This window comes from Callospermophilus lateralis, chromosome X, assembly GCF_048772815.1.
Source record: "Callospermophilus lateralis isolate mCalLat2 chromosome X, mCalLat2.hap1, whole genome shotgun sequence".
Taxonomy (NCBI): Eukaryota; Metazoa; Chordata; class Mammalia; order Rodentia; family Sciuridae; genus Callospermophilus; species Callospermophilus lateralis.
The window spans coordinates 125,059,319-125,086,792 of record NC_135325.1 but is presented as its reverse complement, the minus strand read 5'-3'; the positions used below and the strand labels follow the sequence as shown (position 1 = coordinate 125,086,792).

General features: G+C 47.4%; 1 protein-coding gene across 2 annotated transcripts; it reads left to right on the top strand.

Moving 5' to 3' along the window:
* Window positions 1-439: 439 nt before the first annotated feature.
* On the top strand, window positions 440-26,813 carry Haus7 (HAUS augmin like complex subunit 7). 2 transcript variants are annotated; one of them, XM_077106970.1, is made up of 10 exons: window positions 440-574; window positions 1,389-1,504; window positions 5,801-5,868; window positions 7,518-7,579; window positions 14,413-14,504; window positions 15,038-15,196; window positions 15,346-15,442; window positions 16,198-16,422; window positions 17,799-17,913; window positions 26,656-26,813. In XM_077106970.1, the coding sequence occupies exons 1-10, from the start codon at window positions 464-466 to the stop codon at window positions 26,724-26,726; spliced, it is 1,116 nt and encodes a 371-aa protein (XP_076963085.1). In that variant the 5' UTR covers window positions 440-463; the 3' UTR covers window positions 26,727-26,813. The 2 variants fall into 2 exon arrangements, with proteins under 2 accessions (XP_076963085.1, XP_076963084.1); XM_077106969.1 differs by having other exon boundaries at window positions 453-574; window positions 16,210-16,422.
* The last annotated feature ends 661 nt before the right edge of the window (window positions 26,814-27,474 follow it).

Here is a 27,474-nt window from a genome sequence, read left to right as displayed (position 1 = left end):
AGTCTCAGTTCCGTTCTGCACCCAAGGTCGCTCCCCTTCGTCCTCCTGGGGACTAGGGTCCGCCGAGCTCTGACCAAGGAGAGCTGTGGCAGGAGCGCCCTCTCCCGGAAGAGCCTCGCCTCTAGGCGTTCTGCTCCCGGGTTGCCACTAGGGGCGATGCCAGCAGGCCTGCAACAGGAAGCAAGTTCCAGCCCGTCCCGCCTCCCGTCCCGCCTCCCGCCCCGCGCGGGTGGCGTTAATGCCCACGCTTGATCCGCTCTCGGCCCGCGATGGAGCCGCTGCCCAATAGGAAGATGCAGTGGGAAAGTGGCGGGGCCACAGATGCTTTAGACCCGGCTGAGAGGCCCCGCCTCCGCCGTGCGCGGACGACGGGACGGGGAGAGTGGGAAGTGTGGTGTGATTGGCAGCCTGATTGGCGAGTGAGGCTGGGGGAGTGGGCGGGGCTCTGCTCGAAGCGCGAAACATGGCGGGGCAGGACGCTAGTGTTGGTGGCGGCTCTGGGGACGAATACTACGAAGACAAAGGCGAAGACAGCGTGTCCAAGGAAGCCATGGAGGTGTTCAGGAAGCTGAAGGTGCTTCGGGTCCAACAAGCCACCCCAGGGAGGGGGGATGGGTAGGGTTCAGCCCACGGCCTGCTCTTATGGGCCGTGCGTCGGCGACGCACGCAGCCACTGTCGTGGGTCCGGGCTGTACTCTGTTGACCCGCAGTGCGGGGCTGCTTGTAGCCCATTTGCCCTTCTCTTTGGGGTTCCCTGGACCTTGGCTCTTGCTGGCTTCACGGCCCGTGCCCAGCCATGAAGTTGAGTTCAGCGCCATGCGTGGAACTCTACAAGACCACGTCTGGGAACTCGAGGCAAGTGCAGAGACGGAAGATGCAGGCCCGGACGTCAAGGGAGTTGTATAGTCTAGGGTGACAGATGAGTAGAACTCAGTGTCACCTGTCAAGTCAGAGAGTTGGGGGGCAGCGTGGTCAGGGAGCTGCCTGGGCCCTTTGCCCTCCCCACACACCCCCTTCCACAACAGGCTTCATGTTCCTTCTTGCTCCCCCTCCCTGTTTCCAGTCTGAACCTGGGATCTGAGTATTTCTAAAGATCAACTCTTTAGCCATTATTTCTAGTCTAGTTCTGCTGCCACCAGAGCCCAGAGGGGGCACACTTAAACGTGATGGGGCAGCAGGCTGCAGCATATGTAGAGATGAGGATGAAGGACTTGCAATTCCTGGCAAGATGGAAGTAAATTAGGAGGAGTGTCCAGGGGCGACCTAAGGGCACCCTGCCCTAGGTTGCTGGCCCAGGAAGGGATACAGAACACAGGCTGGCAGAAGTGCATTGCCACCCTGCCGTGACAGATTTCCTAAAGCTTCCAATTTTCCTTTTCCTTGCTTAGGACCTAAACTGCCCCTTCCTTGAGGGTCTTTATATCACAGAACCAAAGACGATTCAGGAACTGCTGTGTAGGCCCTCGAAGTACCGCTTGGAGATACTGGAGTGGTTGTGTATACGGTAAAACCTGGGTTTCTTCCTCTTCTTATGGGGTGTCCACCACACCAGCAGTCCACCTGGGGGAGATGGGATGTATCTTGTAGGGCTTCATAACAGCCTAGCTGGAGAGCAGCTGGTTATTGGCTACAGAGCACAAATTGGGGGCTAAGTGGTCCTCAGCAGTACTGGGGCTAGTACAACCTTACTCGGACAGTTGGTTTGGCTTGGCTTCTGAGTGTTCTTCTAACTTTAACTACAAGTTTGGAAGTCCAGGGCTGGCAGGACTGAGAAATGCTCTGCTTAAATCCTTCTCAGACTAGAGAGCTGAGGGTCACCTGGATTCATGAACTGTCTTGGATCTGTGGTAGAGGGGGACCAGGAAGGTCTGTGTGATGGGTTTACCAGGTGGCTCTCATGCAGTACCAGCTCTTGATAGCTTCTGTATCATGATCCTGTTTCCCAGTCCTTTTGGTCAGGTGTGGCATGGGGTATGTTCTTCCTGGGTATGTGTGCTGGGAGCAAACCCTGCCCAGGGGGCAAAGGGAACACTCCAGAATATGCCACAGAAGGTCTGCTTCTCAGCAACACCATTACCTGAGACACATGTTCTTTCCCTCAGCTCCTGGGCTGAGCATCTGTCTTTAAGCTGCAGGTGCAGAAGTCTTACCCCATCCTCCCTGGGGAACACAGACTCTTGTGGGATTTGATATGACCTTCAGGAACTTCTCTGAAATGGTGATCATCTGTTGGTATGGGAGTTTCTTATGAGGCCAGACCTGGGCCTGTCTACCTCAGCCTGTGGCCTGCTACCCTTGCCACTGAAAAGGGGGGCTGGGCTAGCTTGCACTCAGCTCATATGACCCGTCAGGCCATAGGATATCAGGAGGACAGCCAGAGGATATAAGCATTTTCACATTTGAACCTCTGCCTTTCCATCAGACCTTTCCTCAGGCTCCTCCCCAGGCCTCAAAATACCAGCACTTTATAACCTTTTGATCTTACTATACTATTTTCCTTCTTGGAAGCATGCTTTAGGTCTCTGCTTGTCATACATACTCCTACAGACCCTCAAAGGTCCAGCTCACATGCCCCATTTCCTTATATATTCATTTTTGTTAATGATGAAACCCAGTGGCACTTTACCACTAAGCCACATTCCCAGTCCCTTTTTATTTTAATTTTGAGACAGGTTCTCACTAAGTTGCTAGAGTGTCTTGTTAAGTTGCTTAGATTGGCCTCAAACTTGTAATCCTCCTGCCTCTGCCTCCCAAGTCATTGGAATTATAGGTGTGTGCCACTGTACAGCTCCATTTCCTTGTATAATGTCTCCTGTTTGCATGGCATGGTGGCATATGCTTGTAATCCCAGTGACTCAGGAGGCTTAGTGAGGCAGGAGGATCACAAGTTGGAGGACAATCCAGGCATCTTAGGGACATCCTATCTCAAAATAAAACATGAAGATGTGTTGTGATATGGCTCAGTGATAGAGTGCTTGTGGGTTCAATCTCCAGTGTTAAAAAAACTAAAAAGTGTCTCCTGTTCCTGGGGTGAATCATTTCTTTTCCCCCTGGATGCCTGCAGTCATTTGAACATACCCACCCCTGCTGGAGTCCTTAGCCTGTTGTTCTCTTGGACCATTGTCCTAGCTGGATCTCCAAAGCATTGGTTCTAGCATGGTGTGGCACATGGTTGGGAGGTGCTCCAGGGTGTAGCCTGATGGGCAGGTGCACACATGCATGTGCACTGTGTGCTGTTTCAGGTGTCATAGGCATAGATTGATATCCTCAAGGATCCGGGGCCCTAGTGGGCCTGGGTTCCGGTAGCAAGCAGAAATAATAGTTGCATGCTGTGGTTGTTGGCAAGGAGCAGTTGGCATTTAATCTGGGAGAGAATAGGTAATGACTAGGTGGCTATGGGTATAGCTCAGTGGTAGAGTGCTTGCCTAGTGTGCATGAGGCCCTGGGCTCAGTCTAGCACTGAAGAAAGAAAGGAACAAACAAATGAAAGAAAGAAACAAACAAAAAGGGAGGGGAGGGGAGGGCAGCACAGCAGTGGCCCAAGGTGGCATCTTGGTGCAGCTCACTCAGGGCCTGACAAGCCTTGTGAACTTCATGTTCTGGGTATGGCAGGCAAGGGCCCAGAGGAGTGAGATGCCAAAATTGGCATTATGGGGGCTCTGTGGCAGATGAAGTTTTAGAGAGGAATCCTGGAGGTAGGGCTACCAATACCACAGGAAAGGATGGTAGAAACCTGGCTTAGAGTACATACAGCCTTTGTGACAGCTATTGCAGTCCTGAAAGGACCAGTGCTTGGGTCCAGGAACCTGGGAAGAAAGGTATTAGTGGCAATGGCCTGGCCAAGTATAAGGTCTTGAGTGAGGCCCCAAGGAGGATGCTCTCATGGGAGGGAGCACAGATTTGCCAGGCCCAGGCAGAAGCTGGGACCAGCAGGAACCAGGGTATTCTGCTGGCCAGAGAGGATGGGTAGGGGGCTGAGGCCACATCCCTAGAATGCTTCCAGTACTTCTAGTGTATCCTAGAATACTTCCAATACTTACTAGAAACAGAATCCTTTTAAGAAGCAGCCAAGAAAATATAATGCCATTTTGTGATTCCAAGTTGGTAAAAGCACCTTAGGCCTCTCAAGGGATGGAGCATATGCCCCCATGCCCCCCTTAAGGAGGAGATTTGGTGGAGTGCCTAGGTGTTGCCAGACTTCATGACTTATAGTCTCATCTGGAACTTGTTCTACTCAGAAGATTGCTGTCTTAAGGCATGGTGTTTTCTGGAGTGATCATTGTGACCACCGTCAAGGCTGGGGCAGAAGATCTGGGACATTGACTATAGATTCTATTACAATAGGAACTTCACATGGCTTAAAGCGGCTCTCAGCAAAGCCTTTCTGGTGAAGGGCTAGTCAACATTGTTAGTCTGTGTTGTGATCACTCCTAGAGGAGTGGAGGTGGGTGGGTGCTGATAAACCTTTATTCACTAATTGTTCTGCACTACTGGGGATTGAACCCAGGACCTTTTGCAGCTAGGCAAATGCTCTACCACTGAATTATGGCCCCAGCCTTCAATAAACCTTTATTTACAGAAATTGGGAGCCTACTTGTGGGCTGTCCCCATCTTTCAACTCTGAATTATGGGTCTTTTTTTTTTTTGATACCAGGTACTGAACTCAGGGGTGCCACAACATCCCCAGCTAGTTTATTTTTTATTTTGACACAGGATCTTGCTAAGTTGCTTAGAACCTTGCTAAATTGCTGAGGCTGGCTTTGAACTTGTGATCCTTCTACCTCAGCCTCCTGAGCTATTGGGTTTATAGGTATGTGCCATCACACATGGCTTCTTTTTTTTTTTTTTTTTTTTTACATTTGGAGATAGGGTCTTGTTAAGTTACTTAGTCTTGCTAAATTGTTAAAACTGATCTTGGACTTGCAATCCTTTTGCCTCAGCCTTGCGAGCCACTGGGATTACAGGCACCTAGCTGAATTAAGTTTTGTTTTTTTTTTTTTTAAACAGGATATCTCTGGAAAGAGGTTAGCATCAGTATTTACTAATAGCAGAGGTGGTGGTCATTCATTCATTACACACTCACTGGCCTCCTCTGGGTTGTTATCCAGAATTGTGCTAGGCTCCAGAGATATAGAGAGAAAGCCAGCTTCTGGCCTCAGCAAGACTGCACTCCAGCTCTGCTGGGATGGAGGGCCACCAGAATGGTTGCAGGCTTCCCTGGGGTGGCCTTTGTGAAATGTTAGCCACTGACTTGGGGATTGGAGTTTTGCCCACCTTTATTTATGTACATTACCAGGTTAAGGACAGTTTCCGCCAAAACATGATAGGAAAAAAAAGAGGTTACAAGACAGCCCCATAGGGAGCAACCAGGGTGCTTCTAGGAGTGCCATGTGGTTGGACCACTGGTAATGCTGGCAAGAATCACTGTCTCTCTGCCTATAAGTGCAGCAGTGGAACAACATACTTTTAAAGTGGCTGTCCCACTGGCAATGCCTGGGAGACCCTCATTCTAGGCTCTAGTAATATCCATAGGGTATGCACCTCCCAGAACAAAACACCAGTCTGATGGAAAACTCAGTTAAGAAGGGGGATTCTCCATGGGCTGGGGTTGTGGCTCAGTGGTAGAGCACTTGCCTAGCATGTGTGAAGCACTGGGTTTGATTCTCAGCACCACATATAAATAAATAAATAAATAAATAAATAAAATAAAGGCTCATTAACATCTAAAATTAAAAAGCGGCGGGGGCGGGGGGATTTTCTAGTCCCTTCAAGCCTGACTGGCTTTGCTATTTTCCTGCAGGATCTGTCCCTCCTTGCAGGACAAGTTCAGCTCATTGAAGGGGGCCCCAGTGGAGGTGAAGATTCAAGGTAGGTTTCTTTATGGGAGTGTGGAATGTGATGGTAAATTCTGGGCAATTCTAAGCTTGATTACAGTTCTTCTTACTAACAGCTGTGCTTGCATGCTAGGGATTGAACTTACGAGTGCTTTACCTCTGAGCTATGTCTCCAGCCCTTTTTATTTTATTTTGAGGCAGTGTCTTATTTAGTTGCCCAGGCTGGTTTCAAATTTGCCCTCCTCCTGCCTTAGCTTCCCAAGTAGTGGGGATTACAGGCCTGTGCTACTGCACCTGGCTTAGGCTAGTTCTTGAATTCATTTGATGTGCAAGGAGCTTATATGTTAGGTAATAAACCAAGAAGGTCCTAAAATTCTCAGTGCATGGGATGGTAAGAAGAACTATAAAGACTTGGGGGAAAAGGAAGGTGGTGCCTATGGTGTCTGGGGGAAGCATGGCCCTGTTGACATAAAGATGGCAGGAAGGGAGGAGATGAGCCTGGGTGATACCCTGGGTGTTTAGGGTAAAGGGACAGCAAGTGCAAAGGGCCTGAGGTGGGCTTGTGCCTTGAAACTTTGAAGAAGAGTCAGGAAGCAGATGTGGCAGTAGAGGGAAGAAGAGGGAGTGTAGGAAGTCCAGAAGTGTTGGGATCACATTAGATGAGGCCTTGTGGCAATAGAAGTCCATTGGCTTTTACTCAGAGGAAGGCTACAGTCCTGTATTGAATTTCCCATGTTCTATGGGCTCACTATGGTTAGAATAGGAGCATGTTGGCAGAGGCATGGAGACCTGTGCTGGGCTCTTGCAGTGACTGATCTAGTTGAGAGATTGTAGGGGAGTGCTAGCCAGGTCCTGGATTTATAGTTGAGGGAGGGTCAGCTGGACTTGCTGAGGGGAAGAGATGATTCAGGGAGGACGTGGGTTTAGGGCTGTGAGTACAGCAGGCATGCTTGTGGGGAGCAGTTGGCATTTGTAGAACATTTCCAGGGATATTGAGAGCTCACACAGATTCTTTGCTTCCTTCTTGCATAGGCCTCCCAAAGCACTGGCCCCAGGCATTCTGGCTCCACATCTTGGCCTTTCTTCACACTCTAGATGGTTACAAGATGCCCTGGGCACCCTGGAAGATGTGGCTAGGTGTTCTGTGGCCTGCGCAGGGATTTGGGCTTCCCATCTATAAAATGGAGCCATTACCCTCTCTCAGGGTTGCCACAAGATGACAGAGAGGAAGGCATGAAAAGCCCTTAGGGTGTGAACCAGTGTGAACTGTGGTTCCTTTTGCTTTGGCTTTGAGAGGGCTACGCACACTGCATTTCAGAGGTTCCCTGACCTCTGTTGGCTCCTCAGGCAGCTGACTGGTCTCTATTAGAATCCAGCATTAGAGAGTTCCATACATGCGAGAGCACAGAGGATAACCTCTCATTTTCAGCAAGGAAACTTGTTCAGAAAGGGGCAGCGAATGGGTGCAGGCCACATAGCAAGGGCACCGGGTGTGTCTTTTACTTGCCTTCTTGTCCTCCTGTTCTTCTATACTCAGCCCAGCCTAGTGGGTGCTGCTGCTGCTGCTGTGGCAGAAGCCAACTCACTGAGGAAGAGCCTCAGCACCCCATTGCCGTGGCTTACTGGGTGTCTGGTGTCCGCTGTTTGGGTAGGTATTGTAACAGGGTCTTTGTACTCCAACAGAAATGGTGAAACTAGCCCATGAGCTGATGCTGTGTGCGCCGGATGACCAGGAGCTTGTAAAGGTGAGAAAGGGTCCTTGTCTGTCCCTGCAGAGGTAGTGCACATTTCCTTTCCTAGGCTGGGGACTTCAGTGATGCTATTGTGGGGATGGGAGGGGTTTCTGTTTCCTGTGCCTTTGAAAGTTCTCTTGCCCCAGAGTCAGCCTGGTGTCTGGGAAGGCTGTTTCTGAAGGCGTCCCTAGGGCAAGAACTGCTAGGAGTCTCTTGGGTAGATAACTTTAATCATCCCTTAGGCGAAGTGGGGAGGACAGCCATGGAGGTAGAGGCAGGTCTGTGGTTTATGATAACCAAGGGATGGGGGAGGTGCTCTTTCCTCAGTTGATGCCATACTTGCCTGGCACTGTGGTAGGTACTTTACATCAGTAATTGTCACACCCACCCTCGGTACTAGGTGTTTGTCTTAGCCCTATTTCAGTCTACTTACTCAAGGTCACATGGTGACAGAGCCAGATCTGAAACCCAGGTCCCTGGCACCCAGGCCCATGTACTTTCTCTCTCACATGGCCCACCCAAGGTTTGTATGCAGAGTTGCCTGATCCACCCCACAACTAGCCAAAGAAACCCACTCCCTGCCATGAAAATGTGTACATTTCAAAGTATTTGTTTCCACTCTTTGTTGTATACAACACAGCTATGCAGTCTTATTATTATTGTTATTATTTTTGGTTGTGCTGGGATTGAACCCAGGGCCTTGTGCATGCAAGGCAGGCACTCTACCAACTGAGCTATATCCCCAGCCCGCCTTGCTTATTTTTTTGAATGAATCCTTCTTTTCACTTCTTTTAGGTGTGTGACTTCGAGTGGGATTGTTGGGTGAGGTGGTGGCTCTGTGTTTAACTTTCTATTCTTCTGTTAAGTCTATCTGGTCAGGTTTCTTTTTTTATAATAAGTAGACTTTAATACACTAATAAAAGCCAAAAAAAGTAATATTAATGTTAAACAATAAGTACAGAAAATTCTCACAGACTCCCCCCACAAGCCTCTCTCACTATCAACATTTGTTACAATCAGTGAACCAACATTGACACATCATTATCACCCAAAGCCCATATCCAGTCAGTTTTTATTTCAGCTTATTCTGTTTTTCTGTTCTCAAGTTGCTACATGGTTGTTGTTTTATTTTCTGCTTCTTTGCTGATGCTTCTGGTTTTAACTTTTGTTCATGTTCATAGTTGCTTATTCAAGCATTTTTATAATGGCTGTTTTAAAATCTTTGTCAGAGCATTCCAACATCTGTGACAGCTTGTCATTGGCATCTATTGATCATCTTTTCTCGTGCAAGTTGATGTTTTTTCATGTGCCAAATAATTTTGGATCACATCCTGAACATTTTGGCTATTCCTTTGATTCTGGGTCTCATTAAATTGTGTGGAGAATGGTAACGTGTGTTCTAGCAGGTATTTGACCTGGTTAGGCTCAAACAGCAAGGTGCAGCCATCCCCTGTGGCCTGCGGCTCTGTTGGCAGCTCAACTTCTTCCAGTCTGTCCTACATGTGCTCCACCCAGTGGTCATCCTGGGACCTGGGCCTTGGTTTAGTAATCCAAGTCAACTGTTAGGTCGAAATCAGATCCATCCATGCACAGGTAGGGCTCAGCCCAGGCATTCAGAAATAGATGAATGACGTTACTTTCTTGAGCTCCTTCCTCTCCACCATCTCTTTAAGATGTTTTCTAGTTTGTTGGGGCTTCCTGTTCCCATTCTCCATGACCATGGTGCAGTGGTTTCTGTAGAGAGAGTAAAATGTAGTAAGAAGGTTATCCCTGTGCACTTGATGCTACTATCTCTGTGCCCCTCAATGGAGCAGAGGCTCCCCCCATCAGAATTTTTATTTTGAGAGAGTCTCAGTAAGTTGCTGAGGCCGACCTTGAACTTGTGATCCTCCTGCCTCAGCCTCTCTCTGGGATTTTAAAGGCATGTTCCAATGCTCCAGCATTCATCAGAGTTACAGCTTCTGCAGATTTCTCTCTTGGCTACTTCTGTCACCCCCACCATATTGCCTGGGGTCTGAGTGACAGATTTCCTACTATCTCTGAGCCTTGTGGGTTCTCTTCTCTGCTCCTTGAGCCAGAACTACCTAGTAGGTATGTCCTAGGGCTCTGTACATCTGCTCTGAAGCACTCCCTTCTGGTGTTCCATCTGGCGAGCTCTCCACCAGGCTGAATGATGGCTTTGAATTCTGGTGTTCCTCCCCGACCACCTGCTGGCATTTACTGTCCAGAGATTGCAACTCCTGCACCCTGCCTTCCAGCTCTGACAGACGGGTCTTCAGTGGGAGAAAAAGATGGTGTATTTTCTCCTGCAACTGGAACCTTTCTCCTCTCTTTAGTCTTTCGTAGTATTTATTTTGGCAAGCTGCACATATTATAAAATCCACTATCTTAACAATTTTTAAAAAATTTTCCAACAAGCTCTGAGAGGGCTCTACTCTTTTTGTTTATTTTTATTTTTATTTAGAATACCTTTATTTTATTTTTATGTGGTGCTGAGGATTGAACCCAGGGCTCTGCACATGCCAGGCGAGTGCTCTACCGCTGAGCCACAACCCCAGCCCCAGCTCTACTCTTTTTAAAAGAAACATTTTAACATACATATAAGATAAAATTTGCTATTTTTATTATTGCCACTATCCATGTCTAGGATTTATTCATCTTCCTGAGTTGAAACTCTATTTTTTTTTTTGTTTTGTTTTGAGATTGAACTCAGGAGCACTAAGCCACTGAGCCACATCTCCATCTCCAGCCCTTTTTGTTTTTTATTTGGAGTCAGGGTCTCACTAAGTTGCTGAGAGCCTCGCTAGGTTCTTTTTTTTTTTTTTTTTAATTTTATTTTTTTATTGGTTGTTCAAAACCCTACAAAGCTCTTGACATATCATATTTCATACATTAGCATACATTAGCTTCAACCTCGCTAGGTTCTTGAGGCTGCCCTTGAACTCACAATCTTTCTGCTTCAAACTTGTGAGTCACTGAGATTACAGTTGTATGCCACTGTGCCTGGCTGTACTCAAAGTTTTAAACCATTTTTAAAAGCATAAAAGTGGCATTTAGTGCATGCATTCACAATATACTACATCCGCTGCCTATAATTAATTCCAAAACATTTTTATTCCCTGAAAGGAGACCATGTACCCATTAAATAGCCTCTTCCTGTTCCCCACAACCCTGACACCCATTCATTTAGTATCTTTGTGTCATTTAAATGGGATTTTTCACTGAGCACAATGTTTTCAAGGTTTTTCCAGGTGGCAACACAGCATATCAGGGCTTTATTCCTTGTATGGAATGAAAAATAGAAGCAAATGTATGATTACATTGGCATTATTGAGACATGGGAAAAACATTTGTAAGACTGGAAGGTTTGGTCAAACTCTGTCATCCTAAATTTTAATTGGGAGTATCAATGCTAATGTATTTTTAACTTTAAAGTGTATATGCATTCCCTTCCCTTGTCCTCCACAAAGGTCTAGATCAGTGATGGCTCAATTGTAACAGTGATGGCTGGGGGGAGGAAAAGTACAAATTGAGCCAGGAATACCTTATGACAACAAGGAGGAAGGCAGCCATCCATGACTTAGGGTGACGTCTGTGGGACTCTGGAGCCAGGTAATGATAGAAACCTTCACTGGCCAAAGAGGGGGCACACATGAGTGCCATGAGCACAGTAGCTGCTGTGGATTGCTGTCCTTCACATACACTCCAACCCAGGTGTTCGTAATGGTGGTTTAAAGAGTCATCATTTGACATGAAAAGCACAAGAAACAAAAGAAATAGGGCAAGTGGACTTTATTAAAATTAAACACTTTGGTGCACAAAAGGACACCTTCTAGTAAGTGAAAGAGCAACCTACAGAATGGGTGAGAATATTTGGAAATCATCTATAAGGGACTTATCCAGAATTCATAAAGAAATCAATAACCTATTCAGAGAACCCAATTCAAACATGGGCCAAGAATCTTGAGTAGATACTCCTTCAGAGAAGACACACTGATGACCAATAAGCTCATGGAAAAATGGTCAGCATCATTGGTTGTGAGAGCTCTTTGAATCAGAACCACAGTAAGAAGCTCTTCACACATACCAGTGTTTTTTTTTTTAAAGGAAAATAGCAAGTGTTACTGAAGATGAGGAGACATTAGAACCCTCACACATTGCTGATGGGGATGTGAAATGGTGCAGCCACTGTGGAAAACTATCTAGTAGTTTCCCAAAAGGTTAAACATGGAATAGCCACATGACCCCAGCAATTGTACTCCCAAGGGAATTGAAAACACCCGTGCACACCAAAGCTTATATGTGAATGATATTACCATAATAGCCCCAAACTGGAAAAAACACCGAAATGTCCATCATCTAAATGGATCAACTGATTTTCAACAACAAAGAATAAATATTGGGGCTGTGGTTGTCAGAGGTAGAGTGCTTGCCTAGCATGCATGAGGCCTGGGTTTGATCCTCAGCACCACAAAAAAAAAAAAAAAAAGAAAAAATATTATAGCTAGGCACAGTGCTATAATCACAGCAACTCAGGGTACTAAGGCAGGAGGATTGCAAGTTTGAGGCCAGCCTGTCTCAAAAAATGAAAAGGGCTGGGGATGTAGTTCAGAGTGAGAGTGCTCCTGGGTTCAATCCCTAATACTGTGAATAAAAAGAATAAACTATATGGGGATCCTTGAGGACATTAGCCAAGAGAAAGTACTCAGGCACAAAAGGTCACATACTGTGATTCTATGTACCTGAACTGTCTGGGAAAGGCAGATCTATGGAGATACAAAGGAACTTGTTGCTAGGGGCTGGGGACAATGAAAAATGACTGATAATGGTGACAGAGATGTTCTAAAATGTGACTTTGTCAACAACCACCAAACCAGTACTTTAAAAGGGTGAATTTCATGGTATGTGACTTAAAACTTGATAAGTATCAGTCCAGCCACATGGAATGACAACATCTGGGAGAACAGCAAGTACAAAGGCCATGAGGTGTTGTGTTCTTGGTTATGTTTAAGAAATCCCAGCAAGCCCGTTAGGCCCTGGTAGAATGGAGGGGTGTGTCAAGGGTATGGAGCAGGGTGGGAGGACCATGAATACCTTTGTAAGTTCCAGGAGGCCTTAGAGTGGTGGTGGTGGTCATCAGAGAGTTTCAAGTTCAAGAACACTGATTTCCATCAAGTATCACTGAGACGATTATGGCTAAGGCATAAAGGTTGGGTGGAGCAGGGGTGACCATTGGGAGGTTCATTGGTAGGTTGGCAGTGTCCAGATGTGTGTAGTTGCTGACTTGAATGGTGGTGGTAGCGGAAAAGGTGGGGGACTTTCTGGGTTTGGCCAAGCCCATTGGACTTGCTGATGGATGGTTTGGGGTGGGGTGCAAGGGGCTTTGTCCTGGGGTTCAGCATGGTGTGAGGCCTTATGGATTCATTCTGTAGATCTTTCCAGAGTGCCTTTGCTGGGGAATAGGGAGAAGACAGGGTTCCAGCAAGGTGCCTGCAGACCTGTCTGGGCTATGTACAGAGGCCAGCAAGTGCCCTCAGGCCTTGTAGGGGCTGGGCCCTAGTGATCCAGAATAGACTGGGTGGCCAGCCCTGTGGCTTTGGAGAACCATAGGGAGACACATGCCAGGACTGCCCAGGGGAATCAGTGCTGTGGCCATAACCTGAACTTAGGCTGGCAGAATGCTAGATAGGCTACTCACCTTTTTCTGAACATTGGGAGTAGGGTTCCTGGAGCTGTCTCTCCACTGAGGAGGTAATAGCAGGCAGTGGTATTTCATCCTAGGCCACTCATCAAAGCTTTGTGACGTTTTGAGTAAAGACACTCTGTGTTTTTGTTGGGGTCATCTCTTATCTAGACAGTCCCACCATCCAGTGTGTGTGTGCCCTGCAAGTGTGTCCTTTGGGTCGATTGGGAGACTGAATCAATAGAAAAGGAATAAGAAAGTCCCAGTGGCAGTCTATGGTCCTGGAGTTGGAAACTTCTAGAAGACACTGGTCATTTTCAACTTGGTCACATCAGTGGGAGCAGGCCTGCTGAGAATGGCAGGCAGCTGCAGATGTGGGACTTGGTACCTATGGACAGAAATAGGGAGCTGAGCTACCCCCAAGTCTCCTCACCAGGGCTGACCAGCCCTTTTGTTGAAGCCTGTGCCTTCAATGTGGAAGTTCAATATAAAGGCTTGTTGTAGGGCATTCTAGAAAGTTGCCAGTGATATTCTCTGGGTCAGTTTATTCACTTGTGCTCCCCAGAACAACAATGAGGTAAAATCTGTGAGACTGACCCGGCTTTTATCCTGGTGCTCTTACTTTCTCAGGGCTTTCTAGGGCATGCATGACCTCTGAGGTTGTTTGGTTCTGGGGATCAGGGCCCTTTCTGGAAGGAGGCAACCCTTAAATTCCTGGCCAGGTAGCTCCTTCTAGGAATTTCAGCGCAGGAGATCAGGTCAGCCCATCAGGAGCTGCTTCCTGAAGCCTTCCTGACTGGACCTCCAGTCCCCTGCTGGAGAGCAGGCCACCTCCAGGGCCCCCTCATATCACACCCCATAAGCCATGCAGCTGGTTGTGTGACAAACACACTGCAGTATGTTTCTACAGCATTTGTCATTTTTCAGAGTAGTCCTAGGTGTCATTGCAACCTGAGGTGGGGGCTGGGCAGGGAACACTTCATGGCAGCAACTTTTGAGACAGTCCAAGATGTTGCTGGGTGCAGACAGGGAGCTGGTGGGCCAAGTCCTTCCTTTTCAGTGTCCCCCAGCAGGAATCCACATGAGAATAGGGCATCTAAAACAGATAAACTGGGCTTAGCCTGGGTCTAGCCAGCAGACATATGTGACCTTCCCTGTACAGGGCTGTGCCTGTGCCCAGAAGCAGCTGCACTTCATGGACCAGTTGCTGAATGCAGTTCAGAGCTTGAACATTAGATGCTTCACTTGCTCCAGGTAATGGTTCCCATAGCCCAGCAGGGCACCCTTGAGAGGCTGGTCTTGTTCTTAGATATGGAACTGGAAGGGACCAGGACACCTTTCTAGCCGGGATCTTGCTGTCTCCCTCCTGTGGCACCAACTGCTTACTGGTCCAGGAGCTGGAGGTACAAGCTGAGAAGGACTGTGCTCTGGGGGACTGGCTGGCTGGTCAGAGGCCAGCAGTGTACTAATAGGGTGAGGTACATCCTTTGGATACCAGGTTGCTGCCCAAGGTCCCAGGCACTGAGCCTAAAGGGGTGCTGTGGTCTTTGGAGAATACAGTCTGGGCACATTGGAGGAGGGTGAGCCCCTGGGTGCCCATGCAGATGAGTGGGCTTCTTGGAGGAGCCAACAGCAGGCAGGGGCGGTGAGTGATGCCGAGCAATGGGCTTCATACTCCCTTTCCTTCTGCCTGCTCTCCTCTTGCCTCTTGGGTCTTTCATGTGGGCTGTGGGCTCATTTGGTTTGTGTTCTGCCAGTGATGATGTGTCCTGGGTGTGCCTTTGCAGCCTGAAGGAGCATTTGGAAGACACCACAGACAAGAACGAAGCATTGCTGGGAGAGCTCTTCACCAGCTCCCACCTGCGGATGCTCCTGAACCCCAGGTGTGACCCATGGCCCCTGGATGTGCAACCCCTTCTCGATAGACAAAGTGACAACTGGTCAAGGTAGGGGTCACAGAAGGCTCCTGTCCCAGCTCCAGCCCTGCTTACTTCTGTCATCAAAGGCAGATCCTTATGTGTGGCCCATAGTGTGCCCCACTGCCCGTGGCAACAGTGGCAGACAGCTGGAAGTGTCTCCCTTTCTTTCCCTATAGGGCCAGCCCCTCTGCTCACTCAGAGGAGGAGAAGGTGGTACAACTGGCCAGGCAGCTGCAGGAGAGTGCCGCCAAGCTGCAGGCACTCAGGGTAGAGGTGAGGGGCATCAGCTTCCATGAGCTATGGGGCTTAGGGACTAGACCCTGCTCTGTGTCCTAGGGCAAATGACATCATCCCCAGCATGGGGTGCTCTGAGACTTCATTGAAGTGGCTTGTGTACATGGCCTGCTGGGTTCTAGAAGGTAGAAGGTGCTCATTTCACATGGAGTTGGGGAGGTGGGTGCAGAGGTGGAGCTCCCTCCATATCTGGAAAGCTTCTGAAAGAAGGGGAAGGCTTGGCTGGGTGCAGTGGTGTACGCCTGTAATCCCAGTGGCTCAGGAGGCTAAAGCTGGAGGATCACGAGTTCAAAGCCAGCCTCAGCAATGGTGAGGTGCTAAGCAACTCATTGAGACCCTGTCTCTAAATAAAATACAAAATAGGGCTGGGATGTGGCTCAGTGGTCAAATGCTCTTGAGAGTTCAATCCCTGGTACCCAACCAAAGAAAAAAAAGGAAGGGGGGAAAAAAAGGAAGGGGAAAGCTTGGTCTTGGGCAGCAGCCATGTGCCAGGCATATACCAGGCCTGAGCTCCATTGCTCCTGTGTACCTTGTTAAATGTGGCCCTCCCAGCAGCCCTTGACTGGGCCTCTTTGTTGAGCCACTCGAGCATCAGCAGCAGGGCGCAGGCTGTGCTCAGCTCCTCCATCTCCTAGTTTCTGGAAGCTTTCCTCATCCTGCTTTGCAGTGCTTAAGATGCTGGCTCCTGGCCCAGCCAGGGCAGCGTCTAGGGACTGTCCCCTCTGACTTTGCAGTGCTTTGTGCAGCATAAGCCAGGAGCTGCTGCAGGTGGAACTGATGCTAGTACCCTAGACCAGAAGCTGCGCCTGGTTGTCTCCGACTTCCACCAGCTCATCTTGGCCTTCCTCCAAGTCTACGACGATGAGCTGGGAGAGTGCTGCCAGCGTCCTCGCCCTCACCTCCACCCAAGCGGCCCCATCGTCCAAGCCGTGTACCAGACTCTGACTTCCTGCAGCCAAGTAAGCATCCTCCTCTCCTCTTCCCACTGAGAGCTCACACCTTCCCAGGTTCAGGAGCCTCAGCAGCCCCTGATGAGGGACATGAGGGCTGGGACAAGGGACTGCAAAGGGCTTGACTTTGGCTCCCCAAGCTAGTGGTATGGCAGGGCTCTGGGCTCTAGGCCTGGGGCCTTTGGTGGGTTGGAACAGACACTCTGTGCTTATGCAGTGGAGGGGATGAGACCTGATGTGGATGTTGTCCCCAGGAGACCCACTGCCTTCCAGTAGAAGGGGCATTAACCAAGCCAAGAGCCTGAGTTCTGGAGAGGTCTGCACATGGCCTGGGTTGGGTCTTCATTGATTCCATTTGAGATCCTTTTCCTGGCCTTCCAGCCCCTGTCCCTGTGGTGGTCTTGCTCCATTTTTACACTATGTCCCAACATACCAAGGTGCCTTCAGTATTTTGTATGACCAATCTGTGCACCAGATACACAGACAAATGCTTGTTGGTTTGTGCCTATGAGCCACCTTGGACAAGACAGGAGAAAACTGTCTCAAATAGCTATGCCAACTAAGTAAATGTTCTCTTGCTTTGTTCTGCATTTTGGCTCCTGTTAGGCCAACCTCAAATGCTGGGTTAATATCATTGTAGTTACCATGTGCAGAACTCTGACCTTGGCTCAAGGGTCATGATGTTTCTTCTTCCTTCCTTCCTTCCTTCCTTCCTTCCTTCCTTCCCTCCCTCCCTCCCTCCCTCCCTCCCTCCCTCCCTTCCTTCCTTTCTTACATCCCAAGAGCATTCTCCCTCTGAGCTACATCCCCAGTCCTTTTTTCTGTTTGTTTTGTTTTTCCTTATTTTTTTACTTTGTGGTAGGGTCTCCCTAAGTTGCTGAGGCTGGCTTTGAACTTGTGGTCCTCCCACATCCTCCAGAGTTGCTGAGATTACAGGAGTGTACCACCATGCCAAGCTTATTTTGGGGTTTTAACAGAAAGGTTCTAAGACTTCCAACACTTGGGCCAGCCTGGCCAGGAGACCCTCAGCAGGACAATTAGGGCATTGTGTCCTCTCATCAGAAAGGCCTTTTTTCCCTTGGGACATTTCTTTTCCTACTTTACCATTTGCTTTGCTTGGGCTGGGATGTCACACAATGCTGGCGTGTCACTGAGCACTGAGGGTTTCCAGAGTGATATGATTGAGTAGTATCCCCACCAGGCCAGGAGGAAGAAGACTTAGGTTTGATTGGTTATTCTCTGGGTGGGAGTTCTGCCCCTTGCCCTTGGCTATTTCTGGGGTGACTGCTACCTGCTGAGGGTGAGTTTGCATGGGAAACAGCAAATACCATCTCTGGGTCAGAGCAGCAACACTGAGTGCCTGCATGTCTCTCTTCCCATGCCAGCTGTTGAAAGCAGTTGTGGAGGTGACCAATACCTCTGCAAAAGCTGTGGAGATGGTGAAGAAGCAGCAGGACGAGCAGATTTCTTGGGGCAGCAGCAGCTCCGTGATGAGTCTAGGTATGTGACTGCCACTGATGGGGAATGGGGGCAGGTGTCCCAATGCATGCCCAACACTCACTTGGCTCAGGACTCTACTAGTCCTTGGGGAGCATTTGGGGACTGGCCCTTTCGTCTTTTCTTTTTCTAATGCATGTTTCCTTCCCTGGAGAAAAAAAAATACTCTCAACAGATTATAAAATAAAAACATTCATAATAGAAAATTGGGATAATCCAGAGATGTACAGAGGTATAATGACAATCCAGAGGTGGTCAGTGTTACTGTTTAGAATCTGTTTCCTGCTATTCTTTCTCCTATTGTCATTTTTAATTTTTTATAACTTAAGTGTAGTCATCACATATACAGTTATTTTTTTCCTTTAACTTCATTTTATATGCCTTTTTTCAGTTTTCCTAGTAAAACTTTTCTTTTTTCCTTTGGGTACCAGGGATTGAACTCAGGGGCACATGAACACTGAGCCACATCCCCAGCCCTATTTTGCATTTTATTTAGAGACAGGGTCTCACTGAGTTGCTTAGTGCCTTGATGTTGCCAAGGCTGTCTTTGAACTCATGATCCTCCTGCCTCAACCCCCTGAGCCACTGGGATTGCAGGCATGTGCCACCCTGCCTGGCCCTAGAAAACATTTTTACTTGTCAAATACTATTCCACTCAGGCATTTGCTGTAATTTGCTAAACATTTTCTATTACTGAGTCTGGAAATCATTTTCATTATTTTCTATCGTATATAAAAATAATGTAGAGTTCTAATGTTGGGTAGTGCTTTGTTAATAATGTCTATATGGTGGGACAGTAATTATTGTTTAAAGAGTTAGTTACAATGACATGAGGGAATGCATACTATAAAATGTTAAAGGAAAAATCTAGAAGAAATCCTTGAAGGAAATGACCAGGATATGGACATTGATTTTTCTTTGTGTTGGAATCAGTTTGTTTATCCTTCTGTTTGTGTTTGTGTTTGTATCTCTGTGTATGTAGTATTTATTGTGGTGCTGGAAATTGAGTGCTTTACCACTGAGCTATATCCCTAGCCTTTTTTGTTGTTTTAATTTTGATACAGGGCCTTGCTAAGATGCTGAGGCTGGTCTTGAACTTGTGATCCTCCTGCTTCAGCTTCCTCAGTTACTAGGATTATAGGTGTATACCACTGTGCCTAGCTGAATTTAATTTTAATTAAACTTTTTTTGTCTAAATTTTTCTCAATTATGGAAATATACAGTCAGAAAAGCTTTTTTTATTTGTTTTTTAATTAAAAAAATATCATTCTGGGAAGAGTCTCATTTTTCAGATCCATAATGATCAACTGGTTTGGATATTTTCCCAAACCCAAATTGATGATTTCTAGGACAATGGTGTGGTGACCCAGGTGGAGAACAGAATGTAGCTGTGATGTGCCCTCAAGGTCACTGCTGACCTTAGTAATAATTCTTTGTGAGATTTATCTACATCATCTGTGTCTGTAATCTGCTCATTTCATTGCCATGTGGCACAGGCCAGCAAGCTTTTTCAGTAAAAGACCAGATAGTAAATATTTGCAACCTTGCAGGCCACATGGTCTCTGTGTCACTTCCTCTTCTCTACTTTGCTAGTGAGAAAGCAGCTCTCTGGGATGCATAAATGAATGAATGTGGCTGTTTCAGTAAACTTTTACTTATAAAAATAGGTGGGGCTGGGATATAGCTCAGTTGGTAGAGTGCTTGTCTCGTATGCACAAGGGCCTGAGTTCAATCCCCAGCACCACAAAAAAAAGCAGGTGGTCTATACCTTGTTGACTCCTGCTATATAGTGTGCCACCTGCCTACATGGCACGGTGTCTGCTCTTCCCGGACAAGTGGGTTCTTTCAATTTGGGGGTCTTGTGAATAATGCTGCCATGAATATTCTTGAACAAATCTCCCTGTATACACTTGCCAGTTTCTCCAAGATGTCATCCTTGGGGTAGAATTCTCCACCTTGCCATGTTGCTGGTCCATGCACGAGCCATCTCATTGCTTCATGTCTCATCAGTACTTGCCATGTTTTGCCTTGGTGATGGGTGCTATTTGGTAGGTGTGTAGTGGCCTTTCAGTGCAGCTTTAGTTTGCATTTCCCTATTTACTAACAGGATTGTGCTTTTTCATACTTTTTTTTTTTTTTTTTTTTTTTTGCAGTGCTTGGGATTGAACCCAGCGGTGCTATATTGAGCCACATCCCCATCCCTATTTATTGCTTTTTTCCAATTAATTAATTAATTAATTAATTTTGTGGTACTGGGGACCTAACCCAAGGATGCTGTACTACTAAGTTACATCACCAGACCTTTTCATTTTTTGTTTTGAGACAGGGTCTTGCTAATTGGTGAGACTGGCCTCAAACTGGCCTCAGACTGGCCTCAGCCTTCCAAGTCTCAGGGATTATAGGTGTGTGCTACCACTTCATGCATTTATTTACCATTGAAGTTTTCTCATGTGAAGTGCCTGTTTAACTATTCATTTTTATATTGGGTTGACTTGTCTTTTTCTCCTTGATTTGACCCCTTTTGTATTATAGATACAATTTCTCAAATGTAAAATATCTCGTGGATATCTTTTTTCTTTTCTTTTTTTTGGGGTACCAGGGATTGAACTTGACCACTGAGCCACATCCCCAGCCCTATTTTGTATTTTATTTAGAGACAGGGTCTCACTGAATTCCTTAGCACCTCACTTTTGCTGAGGCTAGCTTTGAACTGGCAATTCTCCTGTCTCAGCCTCCTGAGCTGCTGGGATTATAGGAGTGCAACACCATGCCCGGCTCTCATGGATAGCTTTTGTTTCTGACTGAAGAATACTTTCCTATTTCAGCTATCATCTTCCAAAAGATTTATATCATTACCTTCAATAGTGAGGTTAGTAATCTTCCCAGAGTTGATCTTTGAATGTGGTGTGAGGTGGGGGTCTAATTTCATTTTTTTCCTATAAGGATACACATTTGTCTTGGCCCCATTTAATGGAAATCCACTCTTTCCCAATTGGTCTACAGTACCATTGCCTCTGTTAGTTATTTAGTGTCCATATATATGGATTTTTGGGTTCTCTATTCTTTTCTATTTCTGTTTTCTTTCTATCCTTGTATCAGCACCATATTTAACAAGATTAGAAAATATGTCAGGTACAGTGGTGCATGCTTGTAATCCTAGTAGCTTGGGAGACTAAGACAGGAGAATTGTGAGTTCAAAGCCAGCCTCAGCAATTTACCAAGGCCATAAGAAACTCATCAAGACCCTGTCTCTATTCTTTTGTGTGTGTGTGTGGTGCTGGGGATTGAACCCAGGACCTTGTGCATGCAAGGCAGGCACTCTACCAACTGAGCTATATCCCCAGCCCAAGACCCTGTCTCTAAAGGGGCTGGGGATATAGCTCAGCTGGTAGAGTGCTTGCCTACCATGCACAAGGCCCTGGGTTCAGTCCCTGGTCCCACATTAAAAAAAACACAAAAGATCCTGTCTCTAAATAAAATATTGAAAAAGGGCTGGGGGGTTGGGGGCTGGGGCTGTAGCTCAGTGGTAGAGTGCTTGCCTAGCATGTGTGAGGCACTGGGTTTGATCCTCAGCACCACTTAAATATAAACAAATAAAGGTATAAAAATACAATAACATCATTAAAAAATGGCTGGGGATGTGGCTCAGTGGTTAAGCATTTCTGGGTTCAATTCCTGGTACACACACACAAAAAAAGTCAAAGCAGCAGGTGTAGTGGCACACGCCTGTAATCCCAGCGGCTTTAGAGGCTAAGACAGGAGCATCACAAGTTCAAAGCCAGCCTCAGCAACTTGGTAAGACCCTAAGCAACTTATTGAGGCCCTGATTCAAAATAAAATATAAAAAGGGCTGGGGATATGGCTCAGTGGTAAACGCCCCTGGATTCAATCCCCAGTATCAAATATAAATAAATAAAAGTCAAAATAAACCCAACAAAAGAAGGTAAAGGTAGTTTCTTTATCTCTATCAGTGCTCCCTTCCTTCTTTCCTCCCTTCCTCTCTCCTTTTCTTTCTTGTGCAGGAGATTGAACCCAAAGCCTTATGCATGCTAAGAGAGCATTCAAGAGCTGGAATTGTGGCTCAGTGGTAAAGTGCTCACCTAGCATGTGCAAGACCCTGGGTTCAATCCTCAGAACCACATAAAAAAAAATAAATAAATAAAACAAAGGTATTGTGTCCAACTACAACTAAAAAAAAAAATATTAAAAAAAGAGAGAGAGCGTTCTACCTCTGAGCTACACCCCAGCCCTATTTTTAGTAACAGCTTTAACTAAGGTAAAATTTATATAAATAAATTTATAAAATTATTATAAATTTATAAAATTCACCCTTTTAAAATTGTACAGTCCAGTTGTTTTCTTTTTAGGATATTCACAGAATCACATAATCATTACTACTATCCGAGTCTACAATATTTTCATCACTCTGAAAGGGAACCTCATACAATTAGCAGTCAGTCCACATTTACCCCTAGCCCCAGCCAACCATTGATCCATTGTCTATCTCTATGGAAAATTTATTTCTTCTGGATATTTCCTGTAAATGGAATCATACAATATGTGGTCTTTTGTTTCCTGTCTTCTTTCTCTGGGCATAGTGATTTCAAGGTTCATCCACATACTACATTTTTTTTGTGGGGGTACCAGGGATTGAACCCAGGGGTACATAACCACTGAGCCACATCCTCAGCCCTTTTAATTTTATTTTGAGACAGGGTTTCACTGAGTTGCTTAGGGCTTCACTAAGGTGCCGAGGCTGGTTTTGAACTCATGATCCTCCCTCAGCCTCCCAAGCTGCTGGAATTACAGGTGTGCACCACCGTGCCTGGCTGGCTGGCCTCTATAGGTTTTGATATGAAACCAGATTTTAATTTTTTTTGGCAGGGGATACCAGGGATTGAACCCAAAGGCACTTGACCACTGAGCCACATCCCCAGCCCTATTTTGTGTTTTATTTAGAGACAGGGTCTCACTGAGTTGCATAGCACGTTGCTTTGAACTTACGGTCTTTCTGTCTCAGCCTCTTGAAGTGCTGCAATTACAGGTGTGTGCTACCACGTCTGGCTCAGATTTTAATTTTATTGAGGATCCTTTTATGTGAGAAATGTCTTCATTCTTTTTTTTATTTTGTTTTGCAGTGCTGGGGATTGAACCCAGGCATGCTCCACCACTGAGATATACCCCCAGCCCTTTTTATTATTTTTTTATTTTTTTTTAACTTAAGACAGGGTCTTGCTAAGTTGCTAAGCCTCTGGGGTAGCTGGGATTACAGGTGTGTGTCCATGCTTGGCTTCTTCACTTTCTTTTTTTCATAATTGTATTGGACTCTGAATTTTGACAGTTTGGTTATGATGTGTATTGGTATGGGTCACCTTGAGATTATTTGATTTGGAGCTCTTTGGACTTTTAGATCTGCAGATTTCTGTTTTTCATCAATATTTAGCCAGGCAGTTGACAAATCTTCCTTCTCTACTTTTTTCTGGCTTAGGGCCTCAAGGTCAACTGGAAGGAAGAGCTAAGGACTTTTATTGGTCTCCCCTGGTCATTCACATGGCCTTAAGAGCTTTTCAGAGTGCTGTGGACAAGCTTGTTTCCTAGTCTTTCTTTTCAGGCCTTTTGGTTAGCCTTTTGTTTGCCACACTGTTATACATCACCTCAGGCAGCACCAACCAAAGCCTTTGTCTGTGAATGTTTTCCACTAATGTGTCCCCAAGTAGTGGCTTCACGTAGCCTCTGAGCCCCCTCCTAAGACTGTCAATGGATGAACTCTCCAGCTGGCTCTCTGCGCTCTGACAATTGGCCTTCTTGCCGCTCTTGTCCTTGGCACTCACCTGCCACATGTAAACCAGACACTTAGGAGTCTATTCATACTGATTGAATGGCAACTGAATCCTCCATTTTAAAATTTATTATAACATTTATCCTAATCACCACTGTCACTCTGACTCTTGCCGCAGTCTGTATAATTGCTGTTAGTAAAATGCTTATAATCTATACTGTCATTATTATAATAATGATTACTAGTATGCTTAACAGTATGCCATTTCACTGGTCACCAGGGAACAACAGGACTGGTGATAGGTGTGACTTTTCAGAGTGGCACTCTTTATGTCTAGGCTTTGTGAACCAGACAGTGCTGGCCCTGGCCCCACACTTCAGTGCAGGGAGGTGGCTGCTCACCTTTGAGCTCTCAGCAGCCTTGGGGTTCAAAGCCAGGGCTCCTGACAGCTCTTGTCAGTGCTGCTTTCTGATTTACTTTAAGACATGTTCTTAGACTCTAGACATGCTCAGAGAAAGGAGCCAGTATCATATCCATGCCAAAGGGCACTTGGAATGGTCCTTTACTTCTCACCTGTCTCCCAGCATGCACATTAGGGCCTTGGTCTCAACCTCCTCAAGCCCCACCTCTTGGAAGGATTTTTGTTTCTACCCCTACCATTCTGGGTGCCAGTAGCTGAGCTGTGTTGGTGACATGTCCTCGAGTATGAAGTGAGGGTTTGTGTGAGGTGATGAATGCACCTGCTGTGAATGGAACTACCATGAAGTCACATTTAGAAGACAAAGCAACACTGTCAGTGCTGACAATGAGGGAGTGTGTCAATGACCCCAATACATGAAAGATGTTTACAGCTATAGACAGTAGGAAGGGAGTGGGAGCCATTTGCCTGATGCTGTGCCTGGGGAAGCTGCAGGGACAGGACAGCCAAGGCAGCAGTGCTTGGGGAGCTAGTCTGCCTGGTGGAACTTGCCACAGTGGTTCCAGGGCCTGGCTGCTCTAGAAGTAAAGCAGGTGAAGCAGGCCTATAGAGAGGGGACAGCTACTAGGCAGATGCCCCCCAGCAAGATTCTAGCCTGCCCTGGTGTGAAAAAAAATGATGGAGCCAGGACATGGGCAGGGCACAGGGGCAGCCTGCCACCCAGGCTCCTCTCCCCAGTCCAGCAACTATCCAGGGTAGGGGATGAACACTAGCACCAGGAAGAGACGAGGCCTGGGCATGCAGGAAATCTGACCTGGAGAACTTTCAGAGACTAGACTGAGAACTTGCTCAATGTGACACCCAAACACGAAGACCTAGCAGTGAGGAAAGGCAAACAGGCAGCACATGTCTAAGAGTGTGGGGGGGGAGCCAGAAAATGAGTACGAGGCTCAGAGAGGTAGAGGCTGGATGGAGGTGGCCAACTGTCTCCAGAGCCAGAGAGGAAGGGGAGCCTTGAGTGGGCAGAACTGAAGTGGGTGAGTCTCCATACCAAGTCCAGAGCAGATGGAACCCAAAACATGCAGCCCAGGACCCATCAGGAGTGCCAGGACCAGCGACCTGAGGGCAAAGCTTCCAGAGAGAAAGCTCAAGCAGGGCCTCAGGAGCTGCCATGGGGGCCAGATGATAGTATCTTACAAGGGCCAGGCACAATGGCACATGCCTGTAATCCCAGTGACTCTGGAGCCTAAGGCAAGAGGATCACAAGTTCAAAGCCAGCGTCAGCAACTTACTGAGTCCCAGTCTCTACATAAAAACTAAAAAGGGCTGGGGATGGAGCTCAGTGGGATAGCATCCCTGGGTTCAATCCCTAGATCCCCCCTCCACTAAAAAAGTAAGGACCAGGTAGATGGCTTAGGGCCTCGGATACTGGACATAGCCAAGCTCCTCAGAAAAAAGCAAGGCAAAGCAGCTGGAAACATGCCAGGGTTTGATAAAGGCAGATGCCACCCAAACTAAAGGCAGGATGGAATCTGGGAAAACACCATCTGCAGAGAGGAATGGATTGCCACAGGAAGCCCTCTCAACTGGCATGCCCTGGAAGTACTGGCGGCAATTGGCAAGGGTCCTCAGGGCAAGGTTCAGAGTGGCCAAGCACATCCCCTTTCTGGAAGAAGTCTTCCACTCAGGCACACCTATGTATGAGTCTTGAGCTCTAGAACCACCCTTGGGATGGGTAGAGGATGACAAATTTAGGTCATCACTGGACCTAATGTCTGTGTTAATGACCTTGAAATGTGCAAGGCAAAGTATAGCTGAGGGTGGGATGTCCTCCCAAGGAGAAGGTGGGGGTGGGGAGTCAAATTGGTAGAGGAAGAAACAGGTTTGTGTTTAAGTTAGGAAAACTCAAAGATAAAACTTAGCTCTGGGTGGGAAAGGGCAACTGAAGCTGATGGCTGGGGAGGCCTATGCAGTTACTGGGTACATCAGCTACAGCCCCTCCCTCCTGGGCAAGCTGGGTAGCTCATATAGTGAGTGTAGTTCCCTGTAGGGTGGGGTGGGCAGCAGAGACAGGAGCTCTTCAGCTAAGGTCTTAGAGCTGGCTATTCCATATCACTGGGTTAGTTACTGTGCACACACATTATTCATCTGATTAAAATAGACACATCATCATCAGTCAGAACAAGCCCTGGCTTCTCACTGTATTGCGTCCCCTGGGCTCTGGGGTGGCGGGCAGGGGCAAATTGTGACTGACCTGAGCCTCAGCTCCATGCTGTAGTCAGTGTGACCCAGCCCAGTACTCTGAGCTGCTTGCCTGGCACTTACAGTAGTTTCTGGGCACAGTAGCTACTAAGACTGGCACCTAGGTTTCAAGCCCTATGGGGGCCAGGTGGGGCCCCCTCCCTGCCACTCAGTCATGTCTGAGAGGGAGGATGCGGGCCTCAGGTGGAAGCCAGGAGGCGATCCTGGCAGGTGCTGCCCAACACTGCCTTTTCCAGGCCCAGAAGCACTAGACTCACTTTTCTGTTTCTTTTTCTTTCCTCTGCAGCCACCAAAATGGATGAACTAACCCAGAAGTATAAGGTCTTCAATGACAGTCTGCAAAAAGGCACAGGATAATGCAGGAGCAGGAAGCCCTCCCAGCACGCTTGCTGGAGAAGTGGTTCCAATACCCATTGTGCCTCCATTTGCTGGGTTCCTTCAGCTTCTTGGGAGGGTGGGTGGGAGGGCAGAGAGGGCCAGGGCTGTTTGAGATACAAAGAAAGGAAACCTAAGACTCTTTAAGAAGTTGCCTCTAGCCTGCTCTTTGCTTCTGCCATTTGGGTCCCTTGTCTCCCCTCTGGTCTGGGCTACTGAGCTCCCTTCCTGTCCCTAGTATCACAGGTCTGGGGTCTGCTGTCCTGGTGGGCCTGGGCCCTGCCTCTACTCCTTCCTATTATTGCCTGCTTAAACTTGGCTATGCCTGGTGGGCGTGGGCCCTGCCCCTCGCCTGTTGCCTTCACTCCTTCCTGTCATTGCCTGGTTAAGTTTGGCTGTGCCCAGCCAAGGCCTCCACTCACCATGCATGCACCCCTCTCCCTGCCACCCCTGGCCTGTCCCCATTCCTGTGTGAACACTTCTCATAGCCCCTCAGGAGCCCTCATCATGCGCCTGGGAGACAGCTTGTCTGTTCCTTCCTCCCAGGGTGCTCAGCATCTATTGGGGAATTCTTGATGTGGCCTGACTGGTTGTCCAGGAAGCTGCTCTCTGGGCTTCCCAAGATGACCCAGTATCTCTCTGAGCAGTGTGCCTGTCACAGACACCTCCCTTCCTTTGAGCATGGGAACAGGAAGGACTGGTGGGGCCTGAGGGAGGGGGCTCCCTCTTG